The 13,670-nt window shown below is 35.7% G+C and overlaps 1 protein-coding gene across 2 annotated transcripts in view; it reads right to left on the reverse strand.

The window, feature by feature from the left end:
* The window catches only part of LOC136039608 (dual oxidase-like), a 180,335-nt gene extending 177,252 nt beyond the window's left edge, over nucleotides 1–3,083 (reverse strand). Inside the window, exon 1 of one of the 2 annotated variants that reach the window (XM_065723497.1) lies at nucleotides 2,921–3,083. In XM_065723497.1, the coding sequence (XP_065579569.1) occupies nucleotides 2,921–2,990 (70 nt within the window). In that variant the 5' untranslated portion in view covers nucleotides 2,991–3,083. The remainder of the gene's footprint in view (nucleotides 1–2,920) is intronic. The other variant, XM_065723498.1, reaches the window with a different exon arrangement.
* Nucleotides 3,084–13,670: the final 10,587 nt, after the last annotated feature.

A 13,670-nucleotide genomic window follows, 5' to 3' on the forward strand; every position in this document is an offset into this window, starting at 1 on the left:
ATACGCTGTCCGTAGGCAATTTCTCTGGAATGACGGAAACACTAGAAAACATCCCGTTAGCCGAGTATATAGTGTGCAAAAGGCCTAAATCAAAATCTAGGGATTAAATTTCACCAAAACTTGGCAAAAAGCAAGATCTACACTAATCCTTAAGGGCGATCACATGTCTGACCGAGCCATAGATCCTACTTGAGTGCTTGTTGCTTTGGGCCAAAAGAAGTACCAGGAGTATCGGGGAGGAAACTAACCAAACTATAGATAGTAGTTTTAAAATATATTAAAAGAAGAAAATAAGGAAAAAATCACATTTAAATCCTGGTAAAAACTAAACTCCGTGTAGAACTAAAAAATTAATGATGAGATGAATAGATGAGACTAAAGGGGAAAAAACGCTAGAACACATTCGAATTTTGAGTGATTTTGATGGAAGATTCTCTTTCTCAACTAGACTCTTACATAAGAATGGTCCGGCATTAGGGGGAAGGGGTTAAATGTGCAGTTTGACGGCTCTTTGACGGAAACTTTATAAAACCAAAAGAGTAGTAGAGTACCATTAGATCCCTTACTTTATGCATTGATCGATGTAATAGTCATCGATCCCCCCCATTCCCCCACACCGATTCTTTGTTAAAACTGCCGTATTCTTGATTCAATGGAATTCCGTTTTGCCAGAGGGATTGATTCCAATATTGGATAAAAATATTATATAAATGATTTTAAACACGGATAGTAACAGATGGAAACAGGATAATTTGATTTGAACCCCCCCCCCTAAAATTCATAGAATCTTTATGAAAATCGCACCATCAAATTCAACGTATCAGAGACCCCAGCAGTGGAGGTTTCTTGCTCCTATCGGCAAAAACGTCGATTTTAGCATTTTCTTTTTTTGTCAGAAGAAAGATCACGGATGCGTGTTTATTTGTTTTTTTTTCAGGGGTGATTGTATCGACTCAGTTGGCCTATAACATCGGGAGAGGGCTCATTTTGAAAAATTATCAGAAATTAAATAAAAAACAATTTTTCAATGAAAGTAAGGAACAATATTAAAACTCAAAACGAACAGAATTTATTCCATACAAGAAGTGGTTGCCCCTCCCCTACTCAATGACTTGCTCTTAATACTAAATTTGATTGTTTGTGCCAATTTTAAAGAACGACGCCTGAAACACAAGGACCGTATAATTAGAATATAGGAAGCTTTTTAAACTGCTAAAATCTTTAGCGTAAAGAGCAAGGTATTGAGTAGGGAGGGGGGACCCTTCATATACGCAATAATTTCTGTTCGTTTTGAGTTTAATGTTACTTCTTACTTTCAGATGATAAAACTTGTTTTTGATCTGTTTCTGTGGATGCTTGAATTATGAAGGCCTATGTTAGTTTTGAGAAGATTTTTAAAGACGCTACATTTCAGCTGGGGTCAGCTGCCCCATAGAACTTACGGTAAAATTCTAGTTAATTGACTTCTTGCTATCTTGAAAAGGGTTTAGGTTAGCAAAATGAAACTTTCAGAGATGGGTCTACAGGGAAGGTATTTTGAAGAACCCACCTCCACTTCTTCTCCCTCTAGAGGGCTCTGAAATTTGCCTACATGACAGGTCTATACCTACTCAAATTTTGACAAAAAAAACATTTTACCTTAATTTTCAGTAACTAGTTGTTTTTTTTTCTGCTTTTAGTTCTGAAAATGCAGTTCCTGTTATTTGAGCAGAATTTTGAGCCATATAAATGTTTTTCTTTCAAAATTTAGGAAATATATTTGCATATTTTTAAAACCTTATAAAATGGAACTGAGCAAAATTATGAAGCTGAAAACAGTTTTGTTGTACTTCAATTAAGCAGTAGATCTATTTTGCAAGGTTTCACTTTTATAACACACTTTTTCTTTAAAGGTCATCAAACGTTAGGGCCCTCTAAAGGGAGAAAGAATGGAGGTGGTTGCTTCAAAATACCTTTCCATGACATACTTTAGCCTGTAGACCCATCTATGAAAGTTTCATTTTGCTAACCTAAACCCTTTCTGAGATAGTAAGAAGTCAATTAACTAGAATATTACCGAACTTACACCCCTTTTTAGAAGAGGGCTGGGGTGAATTATCAAAACGCAAACAAAACCTTAAAAACGAACACAAAATTAAGAATCAAAAAGCTTCGCTCTTTTTGTTCTAGCATGCCTTCTTCTAAGGAGTTGCGTGTTTTCTTTTAGACCTAAAAATGCCTAAAAAGAACTTGTATTAAATGTAAAAGAAAATTTATGTATTATACCGCCAACACTCAAGTTTACACTTTGTAAAACTCGAGAACAAACCAATTTCATTTGTCTGTATTAAGAAACAATTAGTTTACGCTCAGTTGAAAACTAGTGGTGGGTGATAGAACACATTGGAATTGATTTGGGTTACATATTTGGACATTAGGAGGGTAAGGGTACCCCCCTAATGTGCAAATATATAGCTCAAGTTTGTTTCTAATAGGATTATTGAGTTTAATGGTTCTGTATAGGGTTATATCTGGGACCATTAGGGGGAGTGCATTGTCGGTAAATATATCACACTTCATATTATTGACTTACCAATAAAGTGAACATACCACTCGATGCCTTTTTATGCTCTTTACGAATATAATAATGCTTCTATCGCAAATCAAAATTTAAGCACTTTTTGAGCTCTTAAAAATGACGAATTTTCAATTTAAGTATGAGTTGTCGGTCGTTTTCGACAAAACAATACTACATTTTCTCAGTAGGAGGGGGTGCCTTCTCAGAAAGACAACCTATTTGGAAAAAAATGAGGAATCTAACGATGCTACTCTACTGGTCTCATTAGCCTATGTTTCCTTTCGAAGACCTACTCAACTACTTATTTATAGGATGGGGGGACCATTATACAAAAAGCAAATTAATAGTTGGAAAAATATTTACCTCCATTTGAGCATTCAAGGAATAAAAGATAAACGGTTAATCGTGGCAAAAGCCATTGTAAACCGAACATTTTATTTTCTCTCGAGATTTAATCCAAATTCCTGTGAACTTTCAAAAATACTTCATCATTTAACGTTAACCAACCAAATGGGCAAGTGAAACTGAAATAAATTGTTTGAAGGTCTCTCTTAAAACATTACCACCTTCGTTTGCATTGTGACGTAAAATTCTTAAACTCCGCCCATTTTTACAATTTAAGACTCTTGTCCTCAGTTAGGAAAAATTGACTCCGGGTTTTGTTACGTCATTAACTCAAAAATTAAAACAATGAAGTCCAGACACGATAAAATTATGTGAAATTAGTCCGACAATAACTTTAATTTAATCAAAGGAAAGGAGGTTCCTTTTTCCCTGGATCCGAATTTGCACACTTAAAAGGCATAACCAAGATTTACTGGGTGAAAAGCAGCAAACTGCAAGAGGGGGAGGTGTCAAAATTATCCGTTGGGTTCGTAATGTGATATAATATTCGCAACATTTGCCTATTTTTTACGATTTAAGAATATTTTTTCTTTCTTCTGTAAAAAAAAACTCACTTTGGTATTTTTACATCAACAAATGACAGGTTCAAACAATGGTCTAAAACCCAAAACTATTACAAGAAACTAATAAATAATATATCAAGATGAATTCTCTTTTCTGAATCCTAATTTTTCCCCTTCATAGGCAAGATTATATATGGGTGAAGGGGTAAAGAGCAATCCCCTCAAAGCCAAAAATGTCAATTGAAGGGGAAAATTACTCCTCCCCAAAAGATTTTTATCCCCTCCATAGTTCATGGATTTAAAAACGAACCTTGTGTTTTCAATGAATTTTCTGTGGCATTTTCATTAGAAAAAAACTTGAAAAAAACTACCCCCTTTTATATTTTGATAAATAAACGTTCGCCACTCCTCCTCCAATTTGTGTTAATTGATACCACTACTATCAGGAGAGGGAAGATCTCAGGACCTGGTCACACATTTCCTTCAAAATGCATGTATTTAAATGATCTCAGCCATAGATTCAGGACAAAATTTTAGCTTTGGTCTTATGCAGAATATATTTTTTTCCTTATTTGTTTCCTATCTAGATGACAGGTGAAAAGCCGTGATTAAATTCCAGAAGAAAAAAATTCCAACAGGGTCGTAAACACAAAAGTATTTTTGAGTTGAGGAAGTATGTTAAAACCTGTAAAACTGGTAAGCCAGAACCAAAAACATTCAGGAAACAGAAATACAAGTATTTTGAGGGACTGGGCATTTGAGGTCCACCCCCAAATCCTCCTACTCACTTGCCTGGACCACCTTAAGGTCTCTTTTATGCTCTGTTGGGGAAAAAATATTCAGTTTTTGAGACCTTTTCATCCTATTTTGATTTTAAAATGTAGCTCCTAGGATGCCTTGATATACAGAGGCGCCATTTGAGCCAAATCTTGGGGCGGGCATGGGGCATTTGACAGAAGTTGAGACTTTTATTATGAATCTAACCTACTTTCAAAGTTTGCAATGATTAATAGCAAATAGTGTAATTACCCCAAGAGTCGTCAAGTAATTACGCTCTTTTGGCTAATAGGGGTGCAGTTAGTTCAAATCATTTGAACAGAATGGATTATGTTGCACATAATGGATAATTATGGCCGGAAAAGGGCCTTTGCGGTGGAAGCTTGGGCTCCCTGGAATATCTGGGGTGGGCCTTTGCCCCCCCCCAACTCCCCCCCCCCCCAAATGGCGCCTCTGTTGATATCCATAGGCCATCCCCTTATAATATCTCCAGAAAGGTGTCAAAATACATGAACATTTTATATACAATCCTTAAATGATTTATTTTTTTTTAGGATCGAACGCCAAACACGCTTCAAAATCTTCTGAATCACTTTTGTTTTTGGTTGTGTGCACAATACCACTGTAAATTATATTGAGAAAAAAAAAAAAAAAAAGAACAAAAAAAAAACACGAATCCTGCTTGATATTTTATACGAAAGTTTAAGCAAGTGAAAATAAAAAAAAGTATTTGAGAGGCAGTCAATGCTAAAAAAGTCAAAGAGGCAGTCAAATACAGTAAAAAAAATATTTGAGAGGCAGAATATTTGAGAGGCATAAGAAAAAAAAAATATATGCACCGAAAATTTGTTTTTAATAAAGAAACTGAAAAAAAGAAAACTTATTTTAGCCCCATTTATAACAAACTTATTAATTCAGATTTGAATATTAAATGATACCAGACCTGGTAAATGGTTGGCTTTTAAAAAGAGTTTTAAATCAAATGAACTCGAATTTATTGAATTTCCATTCATTGTTTGATTTTTCATTTAAGTACCTTTTCACCGTTCCTTGAAAAGGGTCTTGCTCTTGTTTTAGAGGTGTTTTTTTACGGTTTGTTTGTTATTTATTTTGCCCCGAGGTTGGTTTTTTACTTTTGAACTGAGGATGGTCTACGGGGGTTCTCGGCCTAAATACTTGCATAGCATTTTCAGTTTCACTGGCTGCAAATATATTCGTTTTTTCTCCTTTTAGATTTTTATTTTTCTCACCTTTCCATGCTTAGCCAGTGTGGTCTCAGAAATTATTCAAAGAAAAAGGTTTCTTCAGAAAACCAGCCAATAAGCTGAAATTTAACACCTTTAGACCAGAACATAATTTGCGCTCTACCGAAAAAACACAAACAAACGAATGACCGTGGATTGACAGTTTAACTGACATATACTGATATTTATTCCTAAAATTTTTAATAATTTTTTATTTATGAAAGTAAAAACAATGAAAACATTTAAAACGTATTTTGTTTTCAGTAAAGCGCAAATTATGTTCTAATCTTGGGCTATTCATATTAATATTTGCTTGTTTTGAGTTTGATTCAGCTATTTATTGTAATTTCTGTTCGTTTTGAGTTTCATTTACTCATTGATAGTAATTTGTGGTAGTTTTACGCTTGGAAAATTATTTGACAGTATTTCTGCTCATTTTTGGCTTAATGGAACTCTTTACTTTTCTTCTAAAAACTTATTTTGTGGAAACAGTTTTTAAATTAATTTCTGTTCGTTTTTATTGACATTGTATTTTTCATATTTTAATTTTTTATATCTTTACGGTCTTTTTCTATAAGAATTTATAGTCTAGGGTGCTAACTGTATGTTGGAGAAACTTTTTCAGCAGTTTTTAATCCAAACACAAACAGCAATTTTTAATTTAGTGTTTTCAAACAGTTCGTGGTAACAAACTGTAGTAAGGAGCGATCCGGCTCAATAGTAACCAAAACTCTAAAAAATTGAATTTCGATATCAATAGCTACGTCAAACCAATCGCATTTTAATGTTAATTTAAAATAACATTAAAAGTTCTAGTGCCCTTTTTAAGTGACAATGAAAAGTTCTAGTGCCCTTTTTAAGTGACCAAAAAAATTGAAGGGCATCTAGGCCCCCTCCCACGCTCATTTTTTTCCAAAAGTCAACGGATCAAAATTTTGAGATAGCCATTTTGTTCAGCATAGTCGAAAATCATAATAACTATGTCTTTGGAGATGACTTACTTCCCCACAGTCCCTGGGGGAGGGGCTGCAAGTTACAAACTTCGACCAGTGTTTACATATAATAATGGTTATTGGGAAGTGTACAGACATTTTCAGGGGGATTTTTTGGGTTTTGGGGGTAGGGTTGAGGGGAGGGGGCTATGTGGGAGGATCTTTCCTTGGAGAAATATGTCATGGGGGAAAAAAATTCAATGAAAAGGGCGCAGGGCGCAGGACGAATCTGGTCACGTTAGAAAAAAACGTCAAATTCAGAGCTTAATATACAATGCTGGGTGTTCGGAACCTCTCTATTATGGAGTATAATTTGAAAATAAAACAACTATACGAGCGATAAAACATAAAACAACCATAACTCAACTAACGAAAGAACTGCTAAGAGATAACACAACTATAAAGCGAAAACAGGTGAAAACTAATGGGAAAATAATCGAACTAAGAGGTGGAAGGGGCCCAGAGAAAAAATATAATCCTTTTCCAATTTTGAGCCTAACTTCCGCAAAGGAGTAATAATGTCAGAAGCCCCGAAATACCGAATTATTTTTTTTTCCTATAAGACCGGGGTAAATAAACAGAAACTTACAATAGCGGAAATATAATATACACAATTCAGCCAGATCTTGTCTTTTTTTAGTAAGGAGAGACCCGGCTCAATAGTAAACGAAACTCTAAAAAACGAAATTTCGATGCTAAAAGATATATCAAAAGAATCGGATTTTTATGTTGATTTTAAATATATAAGTTTCGTTAAATTAGGCGTTGTCATCAAAAGTTACGAGCCTGAGAAAATTTGCCTTATTTTGGAAAATAGGGGGTGACACCCCCTAAAAGTCATAGGATTTTAACGAAAATCGCACCATCGCATCCAGCGTATCAGAGAACCCTATAGAAAAAATTTCAAGGTCCAATCTACATAAATGTGGAATTTCGTATTTTTTGCCAGAAGACAAATCCCGTGTTTATTTGTTTTTTTTTTTTGTTTTTTGTTTTTTCCCAGGGGTCATCGTATCGACCGAGTGGTCCTAGAGTGTTGCAAGAGGGCTCATTCTAACGGAAATAAAAAGTTCTAGTGCCTTTTTAAGCGACCAAAAAATTGGAGGGCACCTAGGCCCCCTCCCACGCTCATTTTTCTCCCAAAGTCAACATATCAAAATTTTGAGATAGCCATTTTGTTCCATATAGTCGAAAACCATAATAACTATGTCTTTGGGGATGACTTACCCCCCCCCTCCCCCACAGTCCCTGGGGGAGGGGCTGCAAGTTACAAACTTTGACCAATGTTTACATACACTAATAGTTACTGTGAAGTGTAACGACGTTATCAAGGGGATTTTTTTTATTTTGGGTGTGGGGTTCAGGGGAGGGGGCTATATGGGATGATCTTTCTTTTGAGGAATATTTCATGGGGGAAGAGAAATTCAATGGAAAGGGCGCAGGACTTTCTAGCATTACTATAAAAAAAACAATGAAAATATAAACATGAAAAAGTTTTTTTTCAATTGAAAGTAAGGAGAAGCATTAAAACTTAAAACAAACAGAGACTATTACGCATATGAGGGGTTCTAAAAATACTTTAGCATAAAGAGAGAGGTATTTAGGAGGAGATAAATACTTCGCTCTTTATGCTAAATTTTTTTTAAGTAATTTCAACTATTTATTCTACGGCCTTTCTGATTCAGGGGTCATTCTTAAAGAATTGGGACAAAACAAGATTTAGTGTGAAGAGTAAGGTATTAACGAGGGGATCAACCCTCTCATATATATAATCAAAAATATAAGAATATAAAAGTTTGTTACGTAAGTTAATTCTTAAGTTGCGTAGTTTGTTTACTAATAAAAACGTTCGATAAAAATTAAAAGATCTAGTTGCCTTTTTAAGTAACCGAAAAATTGGAGGGCAACTAGGCCTCCTTCCCCGCCCCTTATTTCTCAAAATCGTCTTATCAAAACTAAGAGAAATCCATTTAGCCAAAAAAAGAATTAATAGGCAAATTTCATTTTAATAATTTATGTACGGAGAGCCAAAATCAGACATGCATTAATTCAAAAACTTTCAGAAATTAAGTAAAAAAAAAACAAGTTTTTTAAATGAAGGTAAGGAGCGACATTAAAACTTAAAACGAACAGAAAGTACTCCGTATATGAAAGGGGCTTTTCCTCCTCGACACCCCGCTCCTTGCGCTAAAGTTTGATTCTTTCTTGCAACTCTACTTTTTAAAACAATAAAAAACTTTAGCGTAAAGAGCAGGACGTCTAGGAGGAAAAGCCCCTTTCGTATACGGAGTAATTTCTGTTCGTTTTAAGTTTTAATGTCGCTCCTTACTTTCATTTCAAAAAACTTGTTTTTTTTTTTATTTAATTGCTCCTGAAGTTGACTTGACTTTGACTTAAGTCTCCTGCCGGGCACTGCTCGGCGTAGAGAGTGACGTCTGCCTCCTGCACCCACTTCGGTCCATGGCGAGTATTTGATCTTCAACCTGTCTGATGTTTGTCATCGTCAGGAACTCGGACAGGCTGACAGACCAACGTTTTTTCGGTCGGCCGCGAGGTCGCTCAGCTTTTGGAGAAGTGAGCCACTTGAATAAATTACGGAGAACAGGTCAAGACATTCCAGGTGGTTATTCGTAGCCCCCTTCGGTACATAAGGTTTAGTCTGTCAGTCTTTCTGATGTCGTCAGCATGTCCATTGACGCGCGATGGTCGAGATCTTAAAAGGGAATCTGGGTCCGAGGCTATATTGTGACTTTTCGTAGCACTTAATTTTCGGGTGGAGGGTCGCTAGCCCAACCGACCCTAGGCCTGAAATCTGATTAGAGCTAGGTTAAACCTAGGTACTGAGATTCCCGGGGTGGGCTCCACCCGCCACATGAGGTTACGCCGTCCTGATCGGAGTGTTTAGTTAGGGGAGAAACCCCTAACTAACAGAGGCACGTGGTCCGCAGACAGAGTCTGCCTCATTCCGGACGAACCTGAAGTTGACCTGAAAGATAAAACTTAATATGATTCCTAAAAGATTTTATCCATTCTCTTAGACAGCCTGGATACACTTACACTCTTTTTATTTATTTAAATTGTAAGACCAAAAGTGGTACTAGTAGTAGCCCCAATACATTCAACTTAATACCACCAGTCGTTCTCGATATATTGCTGAGGTGTCTTATTGGCAACCACAAACACAATGCCCTTTGATTTATTTTAAAGCTAAATCTAGTTTTAAAGCAACATTATAGAGTGGTGTTGTCTCTGATATTACTTAGGTGTCCTTTTGAAAGCCTGCATGCATACATTTTTATCGCTGAATTGAGTTTTTTCATTTCAGCTCAATACCCTTAGAATATTTTGTTACAGTAACTGTAATGGTAGTATTAAAAGTGTACACAGAGTGCCTTCTGGCTAGTTCAAAATACCCCACAACCTACTCTTAAAGGTTTAGCTGAATAATATAAGTTGTTCGTCAGATATTGCTTTGTCGCCTTTTTTAAAACCCATGTGCTCTTAGTCTATTTTAATTTAATTCAACATTCTTATAAATATGTTTTGAAAACTTCACCTCAATACCTTTAGTTGTGCAGTAACAATAGTTGTAGCAGCATTAGTAGCAATATGCGCATAGCTCCTTGGGTTTCTTCAACATCCCTTTCAGCACACGCTGAAAGTTTCAGCTGAATACCATCGACCGTTCCTGAAGCATTTCTGATGCGTCCGCTTGACAACCTGTGTGGGTATAATCAAGTTCAAGTTTAAGTTCCTTTTATTATCTATATTCATCCATTTATAAATAAAAATGTCCCAAAGGGCTCAATGGCCCATTATTTGGGAAAAAAACAACAAAACAACATATAAATAACTATTAAATTCATTCAAACTTAAAATATATTTAGAGTCTACTCACCAATCCCCACCCGAGTACAACCAGTTTCCACATCACCAAATTAAAGAAAAAAAATAATAATAATAAAATATACATCGAGGATCCAACACTCACACCACTCAAATCTAAATAATTAATTAAATAAACCATTAATTAAATAAATTAAATCTAAATATTTTTCAAGAAAATATTTTTTTGGGGGGTAAAAAGGTGTTAACCCTTAGTTTTAATAGCAGTAGTAGCGGTGAAAGTAGTAGAATTAATAGTGGTAGCCTAAGCTTTAATGGCAGAAGTAGCAATAGAAGTAATAAGAATAGCAACAGTGATAGTAGTATGAGTAGATGCATTACATTAGGATGCAAAACATTTTTTTTTAGTTAGTTCAACATCCTTCACAACAAGCCCTGTTAGTTTCAACTTAACACACCAAAGTGTTCCGTAAATATTGCTGTTACACCCTTTTGACAATCTGCGTGAAGACGGCGTTTTGTGATTCAGTTACCCCCCCCCCCACACACACACACACCCAAAAAAGATCCTTGATAATTTCACCGTCATACCCTAAACCATGGTTGTAATAGTAGTCACATAAGTAATATTGATATTACTGGTAATAGTATTGACTAGCAGTATTGCTACTAGCAGCAGTAGTATTAACATATTGCGTTTTGGTAAGTAGAACGTGCCTCTCATCAAGTCCTTGAAGTTTCAACTTAATGCAGTTACCCATTGCTATAACACTGCTGATATCTCCTTTTGATAATCTGTATCTTCATATACTTCTTGAAATTTTCATTTCAATGCTCTTAGCCTTACAAGTAGTTGCAATAGAAGTAGTGGTAGTAATAGCAGTAACAGTCGAATTAGCAGTAATGTTCACATAATGCCTAGTGGCAATATTATAACATATATATAAACATTCTCTGAAAGTTCCAACTTAATACCCACATAAATTCTTGAGATAAGCTATTCTGAGTAGGTACAGGCACATAGTGTTTTTTGATTTATTTCAAATTTCTCCTCAATACTGTAAATGGAGTAGTGTGGTAGTAGTGGTTGGGATAGTTGTAGTAGCATTACTAGCATGTAAAGTTGCCTTTTAGATCGTCTCTTTTTCATTTCATGAATTTTCCAGATATAATCAGTTGTTACTGTGTTACACCTTTTTTGACAATCCGTATGCACATGACGTATTTTGATTTGGTTCAAAACTCTCCTAAACATTCTCTGAAAGGCTGACCTGAATACCCTTCCGCTTCTTGGAAAGTAAAGTTCAAAAATACATACATTTCTCAATTACGTGTGTTCAATGTAAACAATGAACGAATAGCCTAACTTACAGCCCTTGTCCTGAGGACTGTGAGTAGGTTGACATCCCCAAACACATAGTTACCGGACCTTTCAGCAATACTGAGCCAAATATCTCGCCTAAAAATTTTGCTGAGTGTGTTTTGGGGAATGATAGGCTTAGGGGGTCTGAATGCCCTCCATTAACTTTTGACTCTTAAAAGGGACACTAAAACTTCCGACTTCCAATCAAACAAACTTCATCTGAACCAAAATTTATTCGACCATCGTTCCATAAGAGCCTTATTTGCCCCAAGTGATAAATTACAACCTTTGCCCATGGGTTCTGGGGAATTGTGTCCATCCTAATGACATTGTAATATGATTTTTGGATTATTGGTAACAAAGTAGCTATCTCACAATTTAAGTTGAATAGGTTTCGAGAAAAGAGGGTGCCAGGGAGGATGAGGGGGCTAACCACTCTCTATCATGTTTGACTCTTAAAAGGGAACTAGAACTACACACTTCCAATTAAGTTAGCCCCTTTTAAAGTTCCACGACCGCCCCTTCTATAAGAAACTTATATGCCCTTGGGGTATAACTTACAACCCTAACTCCCAAACTCAGGGGGATTATTTCAACCCCAAAAACCTTGTTATATGATCTCTAGACTTTTTTTTTTTTAACATCGGATGCATTTGGGAAAAATTTGAAGTTTGGGTGGTAGTAGTGAGGCCCGACTGCTTTTTAACGGCCAAGTAGGGGGTATACTATTGGAGTTACTAGCTCTCAAGACGCTATTACACACATCTGGGCCTTGCACAATGTTATAATACACCAGTATACTATGTAATGGTATAGTAAACCTGATTGTTATGTAAGACAGGGTTGTTTATTTACTTATTCAAATGTTTTCTTCAAAACTTCTTTGGTTGTTATATTAAATATTTATTATATTATGGATTTAGGGAAAAACCTTCAGGACCTGCCAAATCAAGATGGAAACGTAGAAAATATATCATAGTTGTTTTGGTTGTCTTATAACCTAAGAGTGTAGTGAAAAACCCTAAGGGCCCTCCCAAGTAGGGACATAATCCAAATTTATCATATTACATTTACAAAGGCTATTTTGCGCTTTAGACAGGGCCTTTGTTTTCATTTTTGAGAGCAGACAAAGGAATTTCCGTTACGCAAAACGTTACGTGGTCTTCTATTGATTTTTCAAGAACAAAGACAATCCATTACACAATGATTTGTTTACTCGCATGGTGCATGTAATGGTATAGAGACTGTTTACCTATGCTGAGAATTACGAAATATTTTGTGAGTCATTAGACTTATTGAGAATGATATAAACTTGCATGACTTGTTAAATTTTGGGGGCACGTGGGGAGCCCCTTTTGACACTGAGGACGGCACTCTCACGAGTATTATGTAATAACGGTGCTCACGTGGCATTTTCTTTAAAATTTGTTTCTTCAAGGTGTTTTTCTCAGGAAAATGTTTTTTTGGACGCCTTAGGAAGAGATGTAAGGCCAAAGATTTGGCCTTGGTCATCTGGACCAGCAAGCAATTGATACTATTATGTTTTAGGAAATAAATTCTACCTATCCCTCGCGCAGAGAAATCGCTGCACACTTTCTGAATTGATCGTGTGTTTGCCATCATTTCCCGTTAAGAGCGTGCAAGTATCGCAAAGCTATTGATTTTTGATCTATTAGACACATCTGTTTGCTAAATTGTATTAACTCTCCAACGTGAGCTACATATTTTTCTGTCTTTATTCTTAAATGGCTTTGTAAGACACTGGCTTTTATTGTAGATATAAGTTTTATTGTTAAACAGATTCACAAACACAATTGAACTGAATTATTCTTAGGGTCCTGAAGCTTATAATATTCTCGTAGGAAGGAGATATTTTCAACTGGAAAGTTGTTCAATCAAGGATTGTCAACATAAATGCTGAGAAATTCGTCATATATATATCCACAGCATCAAAAATATAATACTAGATGAAAACAATCCACA

Source organism: Artemia franciscana, chromosome 19 (genome assembly GCF_032884065.1).
Source record: "Artemia franciscana chromosome 19, ASM3288406v1, whole genome shotgun sequence".
In the NCBI taxonomy this organism is placed as follows: domain Eukaryota; kingdom Metazoa; phylum Arthropoda; class Branchiopoda; order Anostraca; family Artemiidae; genus Artemia; species Artemia franciscana.